Here is a 22,999-nt window from a genome sequence, read left to right on the forward strand (position 1 = left end):
TGAACTCACAGATGTGATGTCATAATCATGACGTTATGGTCAAATGTTAATGAGCTCACAGATGTGATGCGATAATCATAACATTACGGTCAAATGTTAATGAGCTCACAGATGTGATGTCATAATCATGACGTTATGGTCAAATATTAATGAGCTCACAGATGTGATGTCATAATCATGACGTTATGGTCAAATATTAATGAACTCACAGATGTGATGTCATAATCATGACGTTATGGTCAAATATTAATGAACTCACAGATGTGATGTCATAATCATAACATTACGGTCAAATGTTAATGAGCTCACAGATGTGATGTCATAATCATGACGTTATGGTCAAATGTTAATGAACTCACAGATGTGATGTCATAATCATGACGTTATGGTCAAATGTTAATGAGCTCACAGATGTGATGCGATAATCATAACATTACGGTCAAATGTTAATGAGCTCACAGATGTGATGTCATAATCATGACATTATGGTCAAATGTTAATGAGCTCACAGATGTGATGTCATAATCATGACATTATGGTCAAATGTTAATGAGCTCACAGATGTGATGTCATAATCATGACGTTACGGTCAAATGTTAATGAGCTCACAGATGTGATGTCATAATCATGACGTTATGGTCAAATGTTAATGAACTCACAGATGTGATGTCATAATCATAACTAGGGATGTCCCGATCACGTTTTTTTGCCCTCGAGTCCGAGTCCGAGTCATTTGATTTTGAGTATCTACCGATACCGAGTCCCGATCCGATACTTCTATAATACATAAAAAAGAATAAAGAAGAGCGAAAAAACAGATCCAGGATTTTCAGGTATCTAACAGTAGTTTTCACGTACAGAAAATGGATAAAGTAATCAAATATAAAATAACACTGCATATTATCTTTACTGTATAAAATAAATAAAGATTAATCATTATTGAAGTTACAAAAACTATTCAGTCAAGAGCAGTGAGTGATTTCTTTGTTATTTGTTGTTTGATTTAACATTAAAAACAGGCAGCAGTAATAGTTTTTTTCCCTATAAGACATGCACGATCCAGTACATATACTGTTACACATGCGCTGTCTTTCTCGACTAATATACGTTCACTTAAGACATAACCGACTATGTTTGCTAGGATACTCGCTAAGACGGGCGTGTTGACATAATTTTTGTATGAATTTGTCCGCTGAAGCGCAAGACTTGAAAGAGAACTCAGTATTTGCGCGCTGACGCAAATAAGCGTGTGCGCGCTTCGGATGAGTGCACACAAATCTTCTCACAGTGCGCGAGTTCTCTTTCGCGTCTTGTTCTTGAAGGTGTAAATCAGCAAGGCTTAAATGAGTTAGTTTAAACACAGATAGCAACGTGTGCTGTTCAGGTCTCACCTGCGCTTGCGCTATCAACGGCGATGACGGCGTAAATGACTGGACATTAGAGCATACGGCACTCGCAGTTAACAGTTTACAAAGAGTAGCCTAACTGTTTTGTCCACGCTTTCTGATTATCGTTGTTGTAAAGTTTTGCGCATCCATCGACTGAAACATACATTATCTGAACTCTGTCTGTCTGTTTTCCACGTTGCTATTTTTAAACAAACCATATTAACCAATAGATGCGTCGTCATTCGAGATGGACTGCGGTGCAAGTGCGTACCGAACTGTAAGTGGAGAACCGTACGGTTCGATTTTTTACCGAGAACCGTTGCACCCCTAATACATATATATCCGAGTCCTGATCGGGAGGTAACGTCCGATTCCGATCGAGTCTGAAACCACGTGATCGGGCCCGATTTCCGATCACGTGATCGGATCTGGACATCCCTAATCATAACGTTACGGTCAAATGTTAATGAGCTCACAGATGTGATTCGATAATCATGACGTTACGGTCAAATGTTAATGAGCTCACAGATGTGATGTCATAATCATGACGTTATGGTCAAATATAAATGAACTCACAGATGTGATGTCATAATCATGACGTTGTGGTCAAATGTTAATGAACTCACAGATGTGATGTCATAATCATGACGTTACGGTCAAATGTTAATGAGCTCACAGATGTGATGTCATAATCATGACGTTATGGCCAAATGTTAATGAACTCACAGATGTGATGTCATAATCATGACGTTATGGTCAAATGTTAATGAGCTCACAGATGTGATGTCATAATCATGACGTTATGGTCAAATGTTAATGAGCTCACAAATGTGATTCGATAATCATGACGTTATGGCCAAATGTTAATGAGCTCACAGATGTGATGTCATAATCATGACGTTATGGCCAAATGTTAATGAGCTCACAGATGTGATGTCATAATCATGACGTTATGGTCAAATGTTAATGAGCTCACAGATGTGATTCGATAATCATGACGTTACGGTCAAATGTTAATGAGCTCACAGATGTGATTCGATAATCATGACGTTATGGTCAAATGTTAATGAGCTCACAGATGTGATTCGATAATCATCACGTTATGGTCAAATGTTAATGAGCTCACAGATGTGATGTCATAATCATGACGTTATGGTCAAATGTTAATGAGCTCACAGATGTGATGTCATAATCATGACGTTATGGTCAAATGTTAATGAACCCACAGATGTGATGTCATAATCATAACATTACGGTCAAATGTTAATGAGCTCACAGATGTGATTCGATAATCATGACGTTACGGTCAAATGTTAATGAGCTCACAGATGTGATGTCATAATCATGACGTTATGGTCAAATGTTAATGAGCTCACAGATGTGATGTCATAATCATGACGTTATGGTCAAATGTTAATGAACTCACAGATGTGATTCGATAATCATGACGTTACGGTCAAATGTTAATGAGCTCACAGATGTGATGTCATAATCATGACATTATGGTCAAATGTTAATGAGCTCACAGATGTGATGTCATAATCATGACGTTATGGTCAAATGTTAATGAGCTCACAGATGTGATGTCATAATCATGACGTTATGGTCAAATGTTAATGAGCTCACAGATGTGATGTCATAATCATGACGTTATGGTCAAATATTAATGAACTCACAGATGTGATGTCATAATCATGACGTTATGGCCAAATGTTAATGAACTCACAGATGTGATGTCATAATCATGACGTTATGGTCAAATGTTAATGAGCTCACAGATGTGATGTCATAATCATGACGTTATGGTCAAATGTTAATGAACTCACAGATGTGATGTCATAATCATGACATTATGGTCAAATGTTAATGAGCTCACAGATGTGATGTCATAATCATGACATTATGGTCAAATGTTAATGAGCTCACAGATGTGATGTCATAATCATGACATTATGGTCAAATGTTAATGAGCTCACAGATGTGATGTCATAATCATGACATTATGGTCAAATGTTAATGAGCTCACAGATGTGATGTCATAATCATGACATTATGGTCAAATGTTAATGAGCTCATAGATGATAATTAAAAATGCCTCATTTGTCAGTTGTCATGATTATGACATCACATCTGAGCTCATTGACATTTATGCATTAAAATTAGTCTTGTTGATTGAAAAATGTCAAATTTATTTAAATATTAATTTTTTTATGATTAAATTATTTACTATTTAATAATTAAAAATTAAGCATCAGATAACTGTGAACAACATGTTGTTAAATTATTGAAATATATTTTTTAAAAATTAAAAATTGGACTTTGAGTAAATGTTTAAAATCAAAAAAGGTTTGGCTAACAAAAAAAATCTGTGAATCCCTGTCGTAATGTATCTGGTGGTAGTATTATAAAAAAATAGTATTTTTACATTTCTTTATACTGCAATACAATTATTATTAAATGCACATATAGGCAGTACAATTAATGCTACCATGATGTACAAAAGCATCACAATTTAAATAGCATTATTTTTTCATGTTACAATAATGAGAATTTAAAGGTTTAATTGTGCTTGACTGAATTAAAAAAATGAAATGGTCCTTAATTGGTTATATTTTCTTTTCATTTGGTTTTTGGGGTGAAATATGACCCAGACATGTTCTTGACAGGATCGGTGAGATTCATCCTGACTGTGTGTTGTTTTCCAGCATGTCATATTCTGGAGTGCTCCGACGGTCTGGCTCAGGATGTGATCAGTACGATCGGTCAGGCGTTCGACCTGCGCTTTCAGCTCTATTTGCAGTGTCCATCCAGCAAACCCTCATCCATGCACGACAAGTGAGTCCACATGAACACCTTCAGGATTCTGGGCCGGAGGCTGCTTCTACATCTCATTCTGTCCTCTCTTTAGGGTTATGAGTACGGACGAGCCCCCGTGGACGGAGGAAGGGGAGGAGTCCGCCGATCATCACTACTACAACAGCATTCCCGGCAAGATGCCGCCACCTGGAGGCTTCATTGACGCTAGACTGACCAATCAGACGCAAGACAGCAGCCAGGTCTGCAGCACTAATCACCCACCCACACTCATGCGCTATTTATACCAGCTGACAGGAAGTGACCTGACCGGTGATCAATAGCTCAGTTCTTTCTGTAAATGTGATTCATGTGTTTCTGTCAGTATTAATTGTGTTTTGGTAAATAATGAGAATAAAGGATTGTGCTATGATGAAGTTTCCATAAAACATAGTATTTTCTTCTGTAGATAAAAGAAATCAGGTCACTAAAATGAATCGAGGGAATATTTTAAATTGAGGGAACCAAACAAATCTGATATTAATGGTAATGTTTACTTTTTTTTTCAATTCTGTTTTTATTCAATTTTGTTATAATTGAAACGACGAAACTCCAACATATATAATAATTAAATTAAAATATTAAATATTACATTTTGTTATAATATCAAAAAAACACCACAAAATACAGAACAATTCCAACTATCCCACTCCAAAATAAATAATAATTCAATTAAGATAGTAAATAAATATTAAATGTTGTTATAATATCGAAACCAGCAACACAAAATACAGAGAAATTCCAACTTTTTCACTCCAATACATATAATAATTAAATTAAAATAAATATTATATTTAATTTTGTTATAATATTGAAACGACTGACACAAAATGCAAAACAATTCCAACTTTCTCGCTCCAACATATATAATAATTCAATTAAAATAATAAATAAATATCAAATATTGTTATAATATCGAAATTTCTTGTACAGAGAAATTCCAACTTTCCCACTCCTACATATATAATTATTAAATTAAAATAAATATTATATTATATTTTGTTATGAAATCGAAACGGACAACACAAAATACAGAACAATTCCAACTAATTAATTAAAATACAAGTAAATTAATAAAAATAAATGTAAAAATAAAAACTTAACAAAAAAAAAAATACTTAAAGGGTTAGTTCTCCTAAAAATGAAAATTATCCCATAATTTACTCACCCTCAAGCCACCCTAGGTGTACAGTATATGACTATCTTCTCTCAGCTAAACAAAATCGTTATATTAAAATTATATAAAAAAATATTCTGGTTCTTCCAAGCTTGATAATGGGAGTGAAGATTTTGAAGCCCAAAAAAGCACATCCATCCATCATAAAAGTAATCCATACGGCTCCAGGGGATTAATAAAGGCCTTCTGAAGTGAAGTGATGAGTTTTTGTAAGAAAAATATCCATATTTATAACTTTATAGACTATAATCACTAGTTACTTCTGATAACTATTCCTTTAAGTTACAGTTATCAGTACAGTATTAGTTATTGTTTAAAAAAACTCACATTCCACATGATCTGCTTCTTAACAACTTGTATAAATGTTGAAAATGTATTTAATGTAAGGGCTCATTTAGATGACTTCCTGTCGTGTGAACTCCTGTCTGTCAGTGAATGTGACTCCACCAGGTTGATGAGGAGGTGTTTCATTATTGTTGTTGATGATGACTCATATGCTGTCCACACAGGGCGCTGGAGTCGACCAGACATACTACCAGGGCCGACCCATGTTCATCCAACAAGGTACAGTTCACTTTTATTTTAACATTTAGATGGAGTTAAAGAGACAGATCACCCAGAAGCCCTCATGACTTTCCTCTTGCAGAACACAAAAGAAGATATTTTTGAAGGTTGTTTTTTGTTGTTGTCCAAAACAACATTTTGACATTTTTCAAAATATCTTCCGAATATGCTTCTCATGTAGGGTCCTGTGACATATACAGTCTCCCTGAGGTCAAAGGTCAAGCCCCTAAAGCAGGAGAAGTCCCCACGTATGTGAACACGCAGCACATTGACACGCAGGTGTTGGCCGCCCTGCAGGGAGAGTCAGAGACGGCGTCTGATTCGGGCACGACTGGGCCAGCTAAAGACAGCCCGAGGAAGGACCTCTTTGACATGAGTAAGAGTGAATTCTTTTTTCACAGTGCTGTAATAATGTCCATGTTTCACAGCGCCATCAATAGGTGGCACATTAAAATGCAGTTCATAACATATAACATTTTATGTATATACTTAAAGTTATGTCAAAATGCCCGTCTTGGTGAGTACACTAGTAAACACGGTTGGTTAAGTATTTGGGAGAAAAACTGATGTTAGATCTGTATTCGGTCTTAAAATGACAGCAGCCTAATTTACCTGCTGTCGTCCCTGATGTTAATTAAGAGAAAATCACTCACTGCTCTTGACTGAATAACTTTTGTAGCTTTAATAATAATCATTGAATTTTTAAGACTGTGCAGTGTTTTATTTTTACATTTGATTACTTTATTCAATTTACTTGGTATGCTATTCAGTGCTTCCCACAGGTTTGAAATATACTTGCGGTGGTAGCCGGGTGAAAAATCCTCCTATTACCCACGGCACAAAAATGGTCTACTACATGTGACAAATAACAAATAACAAATAATGTGTGATTTTTAACAGTATTTTTATTTATTGAAGTTAATTTTAATTAAATAACATATACATTTAATTACATACTAACATTATACATTATTATGCATTGTATTTATGCAAAATTACAGCATTTAAATGGTTCTCCTTTTCCTATGTTCTCCTTGCTGTCATATAGTGTCTCTCTCAGTGAATGGGACACAGATTTTACTAGTAAAATTTATCAAATGAATAATATATGTGTCAAATAATGTTCTTAGTCTTTTCTTCCTGTGGGGGAGACTACAATAATTTACTATGAATTAAATGGAAATCAAATTAAATACAATTTATTGTGTAACCAAAAATACCAATAATGCCCAGAAGAAAAAGAAAAAACTTAGCGTGTGACTTTTAATTATAAACAAGCCCAAAATACACAGGTACTCTTATTTTGAAATGTCTGTACTATTGCAGGCTGATCTTCCAATCATCTAAAACATTTTATATAAAAGCCATAAAGTAGACATTGTAATAATTCATCAACTTGAGTTCATTAGCAATATCTTGGCATAAATCTGCGCTTTTCATTGATTGAGAATCACTTTGAAGCATACTGAAGCGCTGTTGCGGGAGCTTGTAGAACGTGCAACAGCGCCCCCTTGTGACTTTGCAAAATGCAGCGCCCGTGGGAATGTTAGCAGGAGTAAACAGTTCTGACGCGCACATAACGAGCAAGTACGAAACGACTAGCTATTCGATCGCGGATGGTTTCATTATCTTGTGCAGATATAAAAGTATAAGAGGATAAAAATAATAAAAGCAAAAATGTGTCTCCAAATATACTTGGGCGGCCGTTATTATACGTGGGCGGCCCGCCCAAGTAAAGTCTATGTGTGGGAAGCACTGCTGTTTCCTTGTTAGTATTGATGTTAGATAGACCTACCTGAAAAAACTTTCATTTGTATCTTCTATTGTATTTATTTGTCATATTGGTTGAAATTAGTTTCTTTATTCGTATTCAATCACTGATAGTTTACGTGACTTCAGTGAGCTTGAGAACTTTTTATTTATATTGCTTAGAGGTCGTCTTTTGCATGCTCAAGTTCAATATTTTAAATGTAGACGCACTCACAATAGAAAGCAACATTTTTTCCAGGAGCGTCTACGCTGCAGTGAGACGAAAAAAACCTCAACATTTCAAAATGTCGCAAGCGCACTAGGGATGGGCAGATCGATATGAAGTTTCAATATATCGATACTGACATTGAGTATTGAAAGTATCGATACTCAAATTAAAATATCGATACTAAGGTGTTTTTTTTACCAGTGATTTTGTTTATTTAACAGTAAATCTAATGCATACAATATTGAATTGGACAAATAGTAGGCTTATTTGTAGATTTTCCAAGTAAACATTTCAACCATGTGTAAACAAAAATATAATCTAACAAACTGCAATTAAGGCATATTGAATGTTAAAATGCCTTTCAAATATAATGTTAAGTGGGTATCATAACCCATTTTACTCTTAGTAATTCAATAATTGAATAAATGTTAAAATCTTAAGGTTCATATTAGAGGTATCATATCGGTATCGATATCGGCGATATTGGCCTTGAAAGTATCGGTATCGTATCGAAAACAAAATATGTGGTATCGCTAAAGCGCACCACAGGTCATGTGACAAGAACCAACCAATCAGCTTCACACTTTCCGTAACAAACTCAAAAAGAAAAAAAAGTTTTCTTTTCCCCATAAATAAATCTAGTAGCAGAGCTTTTGGATCATAGGATCATACTCCTCATTGAATATTAAATATCTTCTGATTGTATCAATTCATTGCCAGCCGTTTTACTGTAGATGATAAAAATGGGAAAAAGAAACAACAAAAACACCTTAATTTAGTAAAATATGTTTCATTAAAGTATCGTTTATGTCACATGCCAAGTCAAATGCTTTTATATAGTGCTTTTCACATTGTTTCAAATCAGCTGTACAGAAAAGGATGTTTATAATATCTTCATGCCTTATAGTTGCATTTAGCAGATTAGAGTGGGGCGATAATATAGTTACATTTTGCAACACATGAGATAACAGGTTTTGTGCTCTCATGCCCTCAGAGCCGTTTGAGGATGCCATCATGACCCAGACTCCAGCTCCGCCCCCTCCAGCCTCAGAACTACATAAAGCGGCGTCCGTCGATAACTCCAGTCCGCTGCTGATGCGAGCGGCCGCCCTGAGAGCTCAGGAGGAACTGGAGGACCAGACATGGTATCACGGAGAGATGAGCCGCCGCCAGGCTGAGAAACTGCTGCTCCACGACGGTGACTTCCTGGTGCGGAAGAGCGCCACAAACCCGGGGTCGTACGTCCTGACGGGGATGCACAACGGCCTGGCCAAACACCTGCTGCTGGTCGATCCAGAGGGAACGGTGAGAGCGATTGTTCACCTATGCACTACGACTGACCCCTAATAGTTGACCAAATGTTAGTCGGTGAGAAGAGGCTTGGTCGATTTGAATTAGTCGGTTGGTCACAGAAAAGTGGCAAAATCATGTGGTAATTATGTTGGGCAGCAAATCCAAACTATCATTCATCGACCTTAAGCCTAACGTTAGCCACTTTACACGGCTGCTCGCTAACATTAACCTAGATAAATGTGTGCTATTATTAGGCACATATCCAAGTGTTCATGCGAAGAGCGGAAGCTAAATTAGTACAGCGTTTACTGCATGACGTTTAACTTAACATGCATTTCTCTCTATAGACGCATCCACTGTAGTTCATTAAAATGTTCAGTCAGTCTCCTTTCTGTTTTTCCGGCACATTCATAATCATTATTTTTGTCGGTGCAGTGCTGTGGCGCTTAATTTATATTTTAAAGGCTCGTTATTAAGGTTTAGTATTTCTCTGTAATGTAGAACAGTGTTACATATAATATTCTTTTTCAGCCCAGAAACCCAAACCATTTGCTGTTGCAAACCCCACACGTTATATATTTAAGTATTTAAATTATTATCAATGAACGTGCGACTAGTCGACTGATGGCTTAAAGGATTAGTTCACTTCAGAATTAAAGTTTCCTGATGATTTACTCACCCCCATGTCATCCAAGATGTCCATGTCTTTCTTTCTTCAGTCGAAAAGAAATGAAGGTTTTTGAGGAAAACATTCCAGGATTTTTCTCCATATAAGGGACTTCAATGGGATTCAACAGGTTGAATTTGAGAAGTTAGATGAGTCACATGATCAATTTTCCAAAAACTTTTCCAAATCCTTAAACATTTTAGCTCCATGTTTTAATGACAGAAATCCCATATTTCCTCAGGATGAATTGATACACGGCCTCTGCATTTATTTGATCAAAAACACAGTAAAAATTGTGAAATATTATTACAAATTAAAATAGCTGATTTCAATATGAATACTTATTAAAATGTAATTTATTCCTGTGATCAAAGCTGAATTTTCAGTCTTCAGTGTCACATGATCCTTCAGAAATCATTCTAATATGCTGATTTGCTGCTCAAGAAACATTTCTGATTATTATCAATGTTGAAAACAGTTCATAATTTTGTGGAAAGATTATTTTGTAAGATTATAAATGTCTTTAATGTCACTTTTGATCAATTTATTGCCTCTTTACTGAATAAAAGTGTTCATTTCTTCACGTTTAAACAGTAGTGAACATGCAAGCGTCTTTCAGTCATGTGTGCTTAAACTTTCAAATCCAATTTATGTCTCCTCAAGGTTCGGACGAAAGATCACATATTCGAGAGCATAAGCCACCTGATTGGCCATCACCGTGACAACAACCTGCCGATCGTCTCGGCGGGAAGCGAACTGTGTTTGAAGCAGCCGGTCGAAAGAAAACAGTGACGACACCCGAAAACGTGTGGGAGGGGTCACGAAAAACAAACACGCTCAGATGACTTTCCGTCGGTGAACATGTGACTGCTGTCGAACTGCTTGACTGTGGCGACGGAGGACAGCGTTTTTAGATAAACGACGGACGATTTTAGTTTGGACCATGCGAAAAGAGGAATCGAACCTGATTTAATAGAACTGACACAGTTATTTTATTGCGCTGGTTGAGAATCTATATATTTTTGAAGAAGACGCTGATGGATTTCGGACAGCCGTTGAAAACGGAAGATCTCCAAGAGGGGATGAGAGGAAAACCAGATAAAGAAAAAGTATTTTAGAATAAAAAAAAGTTTTAGTTTTGTCTATCAAGCACAACCGGATTTTAATGTTCATTGGTAAGAGATAGAAGGAAAACTAATATTTGAGAAAACGAAAAACAGGAAAAAAACAAAAAAACAAAATATGTTTCTATTGACCTATTTTAGGAGTTTGTCCTTTACTGCAGCTAGTGTGCGAGATCATTTGGTAGCTTCTATCGAATCACTGTTGATTATGCTTTTCAGAGGGAAGATGACGTGAATGTGTTTGCTTTAACAGAAACCACACTCCGACATGCTGCACGTACACACACCACGACCAAAACGCGCACACACACACACACACACACACACACACACGCGGCTTTAAAGTACCTACATTTTTGTATGACGTTGAAACCTGTGGCACTCGCATGACTTGACTTAATTGTACTTGTGGTCATTGTTGGTAGCATCCAGAGCCCCGGCGGAGGTGCTTTTGTGTATGCTCACAATGTAAAATATTTATGCTTTCCCAGTATTCATTGAGTTTAGCTCCTTCTTTAAACGTGTCAGAGGTGTGTAGTCGCTCGGTTCGGGGCTTACTTTATACCTTGGATGTTTCTATCAGTTATGACTTCTATGGTTTGACTGTGGGCTTCACAAACAGACAAATTGGTATTATAATTATTCTTCTGATGATTCTTTTCAATTAAACGGTTCTAAATGAATAGCACAATCAACGCTTTCCTGTGTGAGAGACGGTCTGGTGTGGTTTTGCACAGTCTAATACTGGATGAACTGGAATATTACTGGGTTTTTCACCGTTTTTTGCCACACGCTTCACATTTATTACACCGTAAACGTGCTCCTGTTGCATTTAGTTTTGTCTTGAAATCCACATTTGCATCTGATACAATTACTTATTAGAAATATGCACCAAGATAATATTATCATACATAAGGGTGCATCTCATAAAAATGTCAAGAGATTGACAACATCAAAATCAACAGAAAAAATACAAAGTTATATTTTTGTCATAAAGAAAATTTAGCTTAATTGTCATTACAGTAATGTCAAAAATGCTTCATTTTTTTATGCTGAATATAATTGATTCTTTTCTTCTTTTTTGGCAGAATAAAAATATGTGAGATTCACCCTTAAATTCAGTTCAATTGTGATTTGCATTGCTATCAAATTATATCAAACTGCTATCAAAGGTTTTGTAGCCTAGAATGATCCTCTTATACGAGTGGAGACCTGTTCAGCTTCATATATGCTCAACTTTCTTTTTCTTTCTCGAAATAGGCCATTTTGAATATGATTGTTGGTATTGTTCACATTTTTACATCATTTTGAGTACTGTCACTCTCACACAAACACAACACATGATATTTATGTATTGGCATTTGTCACATTAAACTCTGGAAAAATTTATTTGGAGGCACAGGAATTTTTAAATATATATATATATATTTACATTTAATTCTTTTTCAAATATTAAAATGAGAAAATAATCTCATATTTAGTTTTAAATTATTTTATATTTATTTTAAATTATTTACATTTAATTTAATTCATTTTTAAATATTAAAATGAGAAAATAATCTCATATTTAGTTTTAAATTATTTTATATTTATTTTAAATTATTTACATTTAATTTAATTCATTTTTAAATATTAAAATGAGAAAATAATCTTATATATATATATATATATATATATATATATATATATATATACACACAAACACACACACACACACACATTTAGTTATAAATTATTTTATTTTACATTTATTTTAAATGATTTACATTTAATTTAATTCATTTTTAAATATTAAAATGAGAAAATAATCTCATATTTTATATATATATATATATATATATATATATATATATACACACACACACACACACACACACACATTTAGTTAGAAATAATTTTTATTTCACATTAATTTTAAATTATTTACATTTAATTTAATTATTTTTTAAATATTAAAATGAGAAAATAGTACTTTTCCATGTGCATATTTTCGTTGATAAATATATCACCATTTTGCAAGTCAAAGTTGTATTATTCTAGTCAAAACTAAAGTGCAGTTCATGATAAATCAACAGGTTTTGAAAAGAAAAACTAGTTCTTCTTGACACCAATTTTAAAATGCCGGTGGACACTGGTGGTGGATTGTAGACTATCTCAGTGAGAAATTTGCATTTCAAACTCTAAAGTGATTCTGAACACAACATGCATTCACAAATTTCTAATCAATGAATTTACTGAAGGATTTTTCCAGTGGTGGCAACTTTCCCAATTTAAAAACTGCCAAATCCCAGCAGGTTTTCACTGGACTTTGCAGAGTCTGTTTCATATGTTTATCTAAATGACTAATGTTACATTACACATATTAAACTGACTCTAACTAAACAGTGGTGCTTTTACTGTTTTTGTAATGCTGCAACAAAACACTATCTTAACTAGAGGTTATTCATTCCCAAAAAAATAATACAGAAATTTAAAATTGATTTGCGAAAAATTGTTGCTTTGCCATCCAGAGTTGTAAGGAAAACGTGCCTTTTATTTGTACCATCATGCTTGTAGTCTTTGGTCTCATGCCCTTCAGCTGTGAGCATTCAGAAGATCACAGGCCACGAAACAGGTGACAGAATTCAAAAGCCCAAACTGTGTTTACAGGTCTAATCTTTGCTTGTATGACTTATTCCTATTCTTTATGATTGGTGGCAATAAAACAATCAATGTGTATTACTCTTTGGTTACTTTGGTTATTCGGGCGGATCTTACAGAACCTGTAAAGAATCAAATTTCAAATTCAAGAGAAATTAACAAGAAATTATGTTTTACAACAACAAAAAAATTAATCCTATTTTTAAGAGCTTTGCTTTTTTCTCCCAAATCTGCATTAGCAAAAAAAAAATTAGTCATTCTCATTACTGTAATTTTAATTGAAGAATGTACATCATGCTAGTATTTGTTTTTTATGGCCCATATATATATATATATATATATATGGGCCATTCTATAGAATTGGTGCATTTTCATGTCACTACCAAAACTGTATGTTTTAGACCATTTGGCTGAGACTGATTTTAACCACACCAACTTTTTTTTAAAAATAGCAAAAAAATATATTTACAAGGTAGATGTAAACAAAATCTTAATAGGTCAATGTAACCCTACTTATTAAATGATTTATTATTGTGTTTCGGTAGTGACAAATTTGGGGAGAGGAAAAATATTTCAAAACAAATAAATTGATCAACATAAAATGAGAATTAACTGTACAATTACTACAAATGTGTACCTTTGATATTATACAATTTGCATACATACAAAAAGACATTTCCAACTCTGACTTTGAACCAATTCTGTAGAATGGCCCATTTTATATATATATATATATATATATATATATATATATAATTTCAATGATCATGAGCATCAGAGTTTAGCTTGTGCTGCTTGTATGTGTCCAGCAGATGGCACAAATGCATTATTATGAAACTTGCACAGACCCACAAACTTGGAACCACATGCTGTACCATAAACAGCTGTATTTGTTTTAAGACATTACACTTTTAATCTTAAAATACATTTACAGCAGCCTACATTTGCTCCATACAGGCAGACCTTGTATGAATGTTCCTTTTAGTCCTTTGGTAAAGTTTAGATATGTTACAATTAAGTTATTTCAACAAAAATCAACAACCTATATACATGTATATCATACAGACTAAAGTGTAAAACATGCTAGGATACAATATCAACACCTTTGGGTATACAGATCATTAAACACAGCACAATATAAATAGTCAATATTTATATATTGTCAATTTAGTTTGATATGTCCCATCTGTACAGATTATCTGAGAGCTGTATCGGTTTGAATCATGAGGTTGGGATCTAAAATGAAAGCATCTGTTTTGTTATACGGCTTCCATATGTATTGGGTCAATATGCACTTAACATGTGCTGATGCTTTACTGTGCATTTTATTATGCAACAGTGCTTTAAAGTGCACTTAAAAAGTGCATACTAAAGTTCTATATCATGCACTAATGCTGTAGTGTGCATTTTAGTAAACACACTTGAGTGCTTTAGCTTTCGTTAGGAATGGTAGGTTGATTTTTGTGTGTTGTGGATTCAGTTTTCATGTGCTGTCACGCCTTATAGGAACGCTCACCTGGAGGGCAAAATAGCACCCATTATTTTATCAGGTTTGTACTAAATATTAAGACAGTGATATTAAAAGACCAAATTCACTGATGATGCATACAGGCGAACAGATGAACCCAGAATATGAATACAACATGCGAACTTATAAATCTTATTATAAAGAGAATACTTATTGTGGCTTAAAGTCACCATGAATCTTTGTTTTTGTTTTTTTTATGTAATATTACGTTTATTATAAATTATATATCCATGCGCATCGTAATCTTGAATCAAAATAACTTCCCCTCCCTCTTGCATTGACATCTCTGATGATGCGTTTACTGGCAAATGTAGGGCGGGGCAACCTGTCAATCACATGAGATCCACCAATAGCAAACCACAACCATCCAGTCAATTCCCCACAGACAAAATCAAGCCCCGCCCTACATTTGTTCTTGTTCCAGAAGCCGTTTAACTTGGATATACATCACAATAGGGAAGAAAATATCACAACTTCCATTTCATGCCATTTATTATGATAATACCAGTTTGCAATATCAAGCAGCTTAACAAGCAATAAAGCTTAAAATAGCTGGAAGACTCCGGAAGCCTCGCACAGTCAAGTTACGAATTGTCAATAACGCATCATTCACATGGAAGGCGTGTCTAAAATATGGACGACGCACTTTGACTCTCTTCCATGTGGAAAAGTGAAGCCGCCAATGTCCCAATATGGGGCTGACATTTCAGAGCGTCTCAGAGCCTCGCCCACACTGCCGCAGAATCAGTTAGTACAGTTTACTGCAGAACAACAAATTGTGTCAGTGTGAAACAAACAGTTACGGAAATATAGAAATTAAAGTTAAAGCTCCAATCTCCTCCCGAAGATCCTGAAAAAAGTGCCTCAGTGACTACTTGGCTCAGATTTTGTCAATCTCAGCTGTCAATCATGATGTCACACCCCCGTTTTTATAGAATCAAATATCTAACTAAACCCAAACTTATTTAAAAATTGAATTTACATTAGCATGATAAACGATCTAAAATGACAGAAACCATCTTTGGAAAACAATTATTTGAAGTGTATTAATCTGATTGTTTAGTTTGTCTCATGTCCCATTAGATTACATGGACAGGGTGGGGTTTATGACCTATACTGCATCCAGCCACCTGGGGGCGATGAAAATATTTTGGCTTCACTTTTCAGGACTTGTGCGGCACATTGACGCGACCGTCATAGTGACAACAGCCAGTCACATTACTTTCCAGTGTTGCATGAACGCAATTGACTAGCGTCTGCGCTAGGATATTTGCATAAGGCAATCTGATTGGCTGACACCTGCGTTGGCACTTGAAAAGTTGAAAATTTTTCAACTTCTGCCACAAGCAATGCCAGTGACACAATGCAATGGAACCCACAGTTCAGTTCGGCAATGCATGACACCACCCATTCAAAGCAAATGAGAAGCTTTAACGGCGACGTCCCGTGTGAATGCAGTGTAAATTAATTTGATCTCTAATATCACTGTTTTTGTGCATTTATGGCACGTTAAGTGCTTTTCAAGTTAAGTTTTTCAAGTTAAGTACTATACTATGTCTAGATATGGATCGCAAGTGCCCATAACTTGCAGTTTGTTCACATATCTTTGTGAATTAAATATGTAAAACATGGAAATTTGACAGGCCTGTGCTGCAGTTTTTGCCCTCCAGGTCTCTGCGGCAGTCACATGACCAAAAACTATGAATTGATGCCGCCTGGGTTTTCTTGTTCAGCCGCCCGTGGGCAATTTGAGCTAGATTTGCTCCTGCTAGGGTCCGTATTCTGCTTGCATCCCATGACGCCGTCCCGCACCAAACAGCCACATACGAGTTTGCAAAACGCCCTTCGCATTTCCCTGCTGGCCAGAGTGTAGATGACTGGATTCATGGCGGAGTTCAGAACAGCCAGGCCGATGAACCAATCGGCTTTGAGCAGAACCGGGCAGCTTTTCGGCCCGCAGGCCACGTCGACGAAGAAAAGCACGAAGATGGGCGTCCAGCAGGCGATGAAGACGCCCACCACAATGCTGACGGTCCGCAGGAGGGCCATGGAGCGCTCGCAGTTGCTGTGCTTGGTGACTTTGCGGCTGCTGCTCTTGACGAGGATGTAAATGCGAGCGTAGAGGACGGAGATGGCCAGCAGCAGAGATATGAAGATGGTGATGCAGAACGCCACGTAGTTCTTGCTGTAGAGAGGTAAGATGGTCGAGCACTGTGGAAGATTCTCCAGACAATTCCAGCCCAAAATGGGCAGAGCTCCCAGCGTGATGGCGATCAACCAACACGTTCCTATTAGCAGAAACACCCGGTAGTTTTTGTTTGCGTCATAAGGCCTCATTTTTATCATAGTGAGATGCCGCTCGATTGCAATCGCCAGCAGGCTGAAGATAGAAGCACCTAGGGTTACAAACATACTTCCTTCACGAACAAACCACTCGGCTGGAGACAAGTGTAACGTCCACTGTCCTGACATCAGCAAGTTTACTATGTAGGCCGTACCAGCCAATAAGTCGCACAAAGCCAGGTTGGCAATAAAAAAGTACATCCGGTTATGAAATTTGTGGTTTTTCCAGATCGCCACCAGCACTATTAAGTTCTCAAAGACGATGAGGCTACAAATGACCAAAAACACCACCGTTTGGGGGTCCAACGGGGCCCCTTTGGTGTCATTACGATTGTCTAGTTTCCCTGTGTAATTGTAATGCAGGAAAATGTGTTGATTAATCATTGCAGCAGATGGGGATGATACTGAAAATGAAGGCGCTCTGTGGTCAGTCCGGATGGGAGTGGATCGTACAGGTAGGACGGGTCACGGCTGGGTGTTGGTGAGCGGGTGAGCTGCTTTCTTCACGGTGACTGGTCAATCACCACCATGTACTGTCATGTCGGTGGCACACATCTCCCTGTGGAGTGAACCAGATTAAATTCAGCTTGAACTTACTATTACTCTGGTCTTAAATGGTTAGTTCACCCAAGAATGAAAATGTCATCACTCACAGTCATAAACCTGTAAGACTTTTGTTCATCTTCGAAACAAATGAAGATATTTTAAATGAAATCTTAGTCATTTCTGTCCGTCCATTGACAGCTATGCAACTACCACTTTGTCTACCAAAAAGTTCATGAAGAGATTGTAAAACTAATCCATATGAATTGATCGGTTTAATCCACATTTTCTGAAGAGACTTGATCGCTTTATATGATGAACAGATATACAGTGGGTACGGAAAGTATTCAGACCCCCTTACATTTTTCACTCTTTGTTATATTGCAGCCATTTGCTAAAATCATTTAAGTTCATTTTTGTTCCTCATTAATGTACACACAGCACCCCATATTGACAGAAAAACACAGAATTGTTGATATTTTTGCAGATTTATTAAAAAAGAAAAACTGAAATATCACATGGTCCTAAGTATTCAGACCCTTTGCTCAGTATTTAGTAGAAGCACCCTTTTGATCTAATACAGCCATGAGTCTTTTTGGGAAAGATGCAACAAGTTTTTCATACCTGGATTTGGGGATCCTCTGCCATTCCTCCTTGCAGATCCTCTCCAGTTCTGTCCGGTTGGATGGTAAATGTTGGTGGACAGCCATTTTTAGGTCTCTCCAGAGATGCTCAATTGTGTTTAAGTCAGGGCTCTGGCTGGGCCATTCAAGAACAGTCACGGAGTTGTTGTGAAGCCACTCCTTCGTTATTTTAGCTGTGTGCTTAGGGTCATTGTCTTGTTGGAAGGTAAACCTTCGGCCCAGTCTGAGGTCCTGAGCACTCTGGAGAAGGTTTTCATCCAGGATATCCCTGTACTTGGCCGCATTCATCTTTCCCTCGATTGCAACCAGTCGTCCTGTCCCTGCAGCTGAAAAACACCCCCACAGCATGATGCTGCCACCACCATGCTTCACTGTTGGGACTGTATTGGACAGGTGATGAGCAGTGCCTGGTTTTCTCCAAACATACCGCTTAGAATTAAGGCCAAACAGTTCTATCTTGGTCTCATCAGACCAGAGAATCTTATTTCTCACCATCTTGGCAAACTCCATGCAGGCTTTCATGTGTCTTGCACTGAGGAGAGGCTTCCGTCGGGCCACTCTGCCATAAAGCCCCGACTGGTGGAGGGCTGCAGTGATGGTTGACTTTCTACAACTTTCTCCCATCTCCCGACTGCTTCTCTGGAGCTCAGCCACAGTGATCTTTGGGTTCTTCTTTACCTCTCTCACCAAGGCTCTTCTCCCCCGATAGCTCAGTTTGGCCGGACGGCCAGCTCTAGGAAGGGTTCTGGTCGTCCCAAACGTCTTCCATTTAAGGATTATGGAGGCCACTGTGCTCTTAGGAACCTTAAGTGCAGCAGAAATGTTTTTGAAACCTTGGCCAGATCTGTGCCTTGCCACAATTCTGTCTCTGAGCTCTTCAGGCAGTTCCTTTGACCTCATGATTCTCATTTGCTCTGACATGCACTGTGAGCTGTAAGGTCTTATATAGACAGGTGTGTGGCTTTCCTAATCAAGTCCAATCAGTATAATCAAACACAGCTGGACTCAAATGAAGGTGTAGAACCATCTCAAGGATGATCAGAAGAAATGGACAGCACCTGAGTTAAATATATGAGTGTCACAGCAAAGGATCTGAATACTTAGGACCATGTGATATTTCAGTTTTTCTTTTTTAATACATCTGCAAAAATGTCAACAATTCTGTGTTTTTCTGTCAATATGGGGTGCTGTGTGTACATTAATGAGGAAAAAAATGAAAATGATTTTAGCAAATGGCTGCAATATAACAAAGAGTGAAAAATTTAAGGGGGTCTGAATACTTTCCGTACCCACTGTAATTTAGGCTTTTATTCACATTGATTAGCGAACATAAACTGAAGCTGAACTGAACCTGCGAGAACAAACCTCTTGCGGATGCTCAAACATAATGTGTAACACAATAATGAATCTCATTGGTTCACGCAGAAGCTCAAACATGGGGCACGTTCAAGCTCAAACCGGGCGCAACGTTTTGCTACGTTTTCCGGGTTGAACGACATGTTTCCTGGAAACGGTGTGCAACGGGTTTGAGATACGTTTTCTCTTGTTTGGTGGGTGTGTCAGAAATGTCAGCCCAATCACCGGCAAGATGTATATAAACCACGTGGTATTAAAGAGACAGCTCGCGCAATGGGTATTAATGTAACATAAAAATACTATACTTATATATTTTGCTATTGTATTGTGAAGTGACACTTTAATAAACTTTTATATAATTAGAGGAGTATAGAATGGTAAATATTACAATATCATAGCACAACAACCGTCTCGGAGGTAAGAAGTGGATTATCCTTCACCTGAAATGTTTGTCTTTTCATGCTGAAATGTGAGGCAAGTGTTGTATCACAATAATTAGAAGTTTCCACAAATCCCTTCACTCTATTGGGATGTTCTCTTTTATTCTAGATGGCAAGGGCAGTGACTGTAACATCGAGCGTATTTTGTAGCATTAAACACGTATTTATACCGATTTAATCAGGCTATAACACAAAGAATGGCCTTCTCAGCTGCCATAGTTGCATCTCTTGCGTCATCAGAACAGGGTGTTCAACGCACCACCGTTTCCGTTTAAAAAACGTTTTGCAACGTTTTATCGGGGCTGAACGCAGCCATGATGTGTAATACAAGATTGAACCTCATTGGTTCATGCAGAAGCTCAAATGTGCTGCGTAACACGAGAATAAACCTCATTGGTTCTCATATTTAAGCTTCGGTTTACCTGATGTGTTCGCTGATCAATGTTTATATGTGATAAAAGCCTAAATTCAAGTCTCTTCAGAAAATTTGGACTAAACCACTCAATTCATATGGATTAGTTTTATGATCTCTTTATGAACTTTTTGAAGCATCAAAATATCAGTTACGTTGCTGTCAATGGAGGGACAGAAATCTCTCAGATTTCATCAAAAAGATCTTCATTTGTGTTCCGAAGATGAACAAAAGTCTTACAGGTTTCGAACAACATGAGGGTGAGTAAATGATGACAATTTTCATTTTTTGATTAACTAACCCTTTAATGTCAATTATTCCATGTTGGCTCATTTTATCAAACTATTTTTCAACCATAACACCCCTTTTCATGATCTAATCAGTTCCTGATAAATCTGCTCTTCATTTTGTTTCACTCACATATGTTTAATGAAAAGCAACTTTAACACAGCTAAAATATCTGAGATTAAATGTTTCCATGATTCTTAATATCCATGACAACAATAAAGAATTAAGACTATCAAGCATAAATTATCATTGTAGATGTACAAAAAAGTATGGTGGTACTACTTAGATATACTGTATATATGCTAAATGATTATATAAATGTCCCACTGCATTACTTCAATTCAGTGCCGTTCAAGTTTGGAGTCTGTATTCTTTTTTTTCTTTTGTGGTTTTGAAAGAAGTCTCTTCTGTTGATCAAAGCTGCCATTTATTTGTTCAAAAATACAGTAAAAAAAAAAAAAAAAAAAGAAAAATTGTGAAATATAACAATTTAAAATAGCTGATTGAACATATTTTAAAATGTAATTTATTCCTGTGATCAAAGCTGACTTTTTAGCATCAATACTCTATTCTTCAGTGTCACATGATCCTTCAGAAATCATTCTAATATGCTGATTTGCTGCTCAGAAAAAAACATTTTTATTATCAATATGTGGCTTCGAAAATTGAAATTGAAATCTTGTTTTAAATGTCTTTACTGTCACTATTGATCAATTGAATGTGTTCCTGCTGAATAAAAGTATTAATTTTTTCTTACTGACCCCAAACTTTTGAACGGTATCATATTTCAAATAAAACAGTGGTACTTCCCTTGTCGAAAGTCCATCTTAAACATAAAGTACCTGATTTAAACTAGTCATTAGCTGGTGCAGCAGGTTATATGGTGGGTGGTCAACCACCTACTGACCAGACATCATGCTCCATATCACAACCATCATAAGCTGATTTTTCCAACAGGCTACTTTTTGTACAGTTAGACTAATATAACACGTATTGCATGCACATAACATTTAATATCAGAATATGATCCAGGATTATTCGATACAGAAAATCTTTTTGGTCGTTTGCACTGAACTTCTGGTTGTGGTGTGCGTGATAAATTGCAGATTGAATGATAATAATATGAGAGTTTTATAAGCTAATGTCCAGCATAACAAAATATCATTCACAAAAAGTTAGTATCGCATGGAAACGTTGTTTAAATAAGTCTTTCAGAGATGCACCTGACAAGTAGTTTAGTTTGGCAGTAGTTTTTAATTACTCACCATCATATATCACGAACCGCAGAAACGAAGTTTCTTCACTGAGACCCATCCGTGTCGTGTTTTGTTTAAGAGGGAGCAGCTGCTATATTTCCATCTTTAATCGTGTCGTCTGTTGTGCAGAAGTTCAGACCTGTGCGCGCGCTGAGTGCACTGACTGCGCGTAATGGAAGAAAGTCCTTTATCAAAGCCGCATGTCTGCTGCTCTTTTCCTGCGGTATGTCTGTGACGGACAGTCCAGCCCATGACACACCTCCCCACCCTCCACAAGTCCATCTGGAGGATGAAAGCATGTCTGATATAGCCAACTATATTAACTAGGAAACAAGAAACCATTGGCGTTATAGCATGTTTAGCGTCCTGTTATTTCTTCTGATTTTGAGTATATCCTCTTAAAAAAAAAACTTGTTTGAAATGGCCAATCAAATCAAATCAAATGTGGGGCTTGTTCAGTCAGATACCGAGCGCGTGCAACAGTTTTAACCGTCTGAGAGTGTGA

The 22,999-nt window shown here is 36.6% G+C and overlaps 2 protein-coding genes across 4 annotated transcripts in view; one reads left to right on the forward strand and one right to left on the reverse strand.

Moving 5' to 3' along the window:
- The window catches only part of shc3 (SHC (Src homology 2 domain containing) transforming protein 3), a 55,552-nt gene that overhangs the window by 30,866 nt on the left and 1,687 nt on the right, over positions 1–22,999 (forward strand). For 2 of the 3 annotated variants that reach the window (XM_048165611.1, XM_048165612.1), the window contains exons 10-15: positions 4,094–4,223; positions 4,297–4,444; positions 5,928–5,982; positions 6,164–6,358; positions 8,955–9,265; positions 10,584–11,735. In XM_048165611.1, coding sequence (XP_048021568.1) covers positions 4,094–4,223; positions 4,297–4,444; positions 5,928–5,982; positions 6,164–6,358; positions 8,955–9,265; positions 10,584–10,712 — 968 coding nt within the window. In that variant the 3' untranslated portion in view covers positions 10,713–11,735. Of the gene's footprint in view, positions 1–4,093; positions 4,224–4,296; positions 4,445–5,927; positions 5,983–6,163; positions 6,359–8,954; positions 9,266–10,583; positions 11,736–22,999 lie in introns of those variants that run through there. The other variant, XM_048165613.1, reaches the window with a different exon arrangement.
- LOC125252381 (sphingosine 1-phosphate receptor 3) lies at positions 13,153–22,892 on the reverse strand. Its single transcript, XM_048165614.1, has 2 exons — positions 22,504–22,892; positions 13,153–18,114 (listed from the first exon to the last, which is right to left on the reverse strand). Exon 2 carries the CDS (start codon positions 17,937–17,939, stop codon positions 16,911–16,913), a length of 1,029 nt encoding a protein of 342 aa, XP_048021571.1. The 5' UTR covers positions 17,940–18,114; positions 22,504–22,892; the 3' UTR covers positions 13,153–16,910.

The sequence above is a fragment of the Megalobrama amblycephala genome, linkage group LG18, assembly GCF_018812025.1.
Source record: "Megalobrama amblycephala isolate DHTTF-2021 linkage group LG18, ASM1881202v1, whole genome shotgun sequence".
Lineage (NCBI taxonomy): Eukaryota > Metazoa > Chordata > Actinopteri > Cypriniformes > Xenocyprididae > Megalobrama > Megalobrama amblycephala.

What these genes read in the sequence shown, in the direction of transcription:
- LOC125252381 (XM_048165614.1), bottom strand. Translation starts at nt 17,939, where the DNA reads ATGATTAATCAACACATTTTCCTGCATTACAATTACACAGGGAAACTA.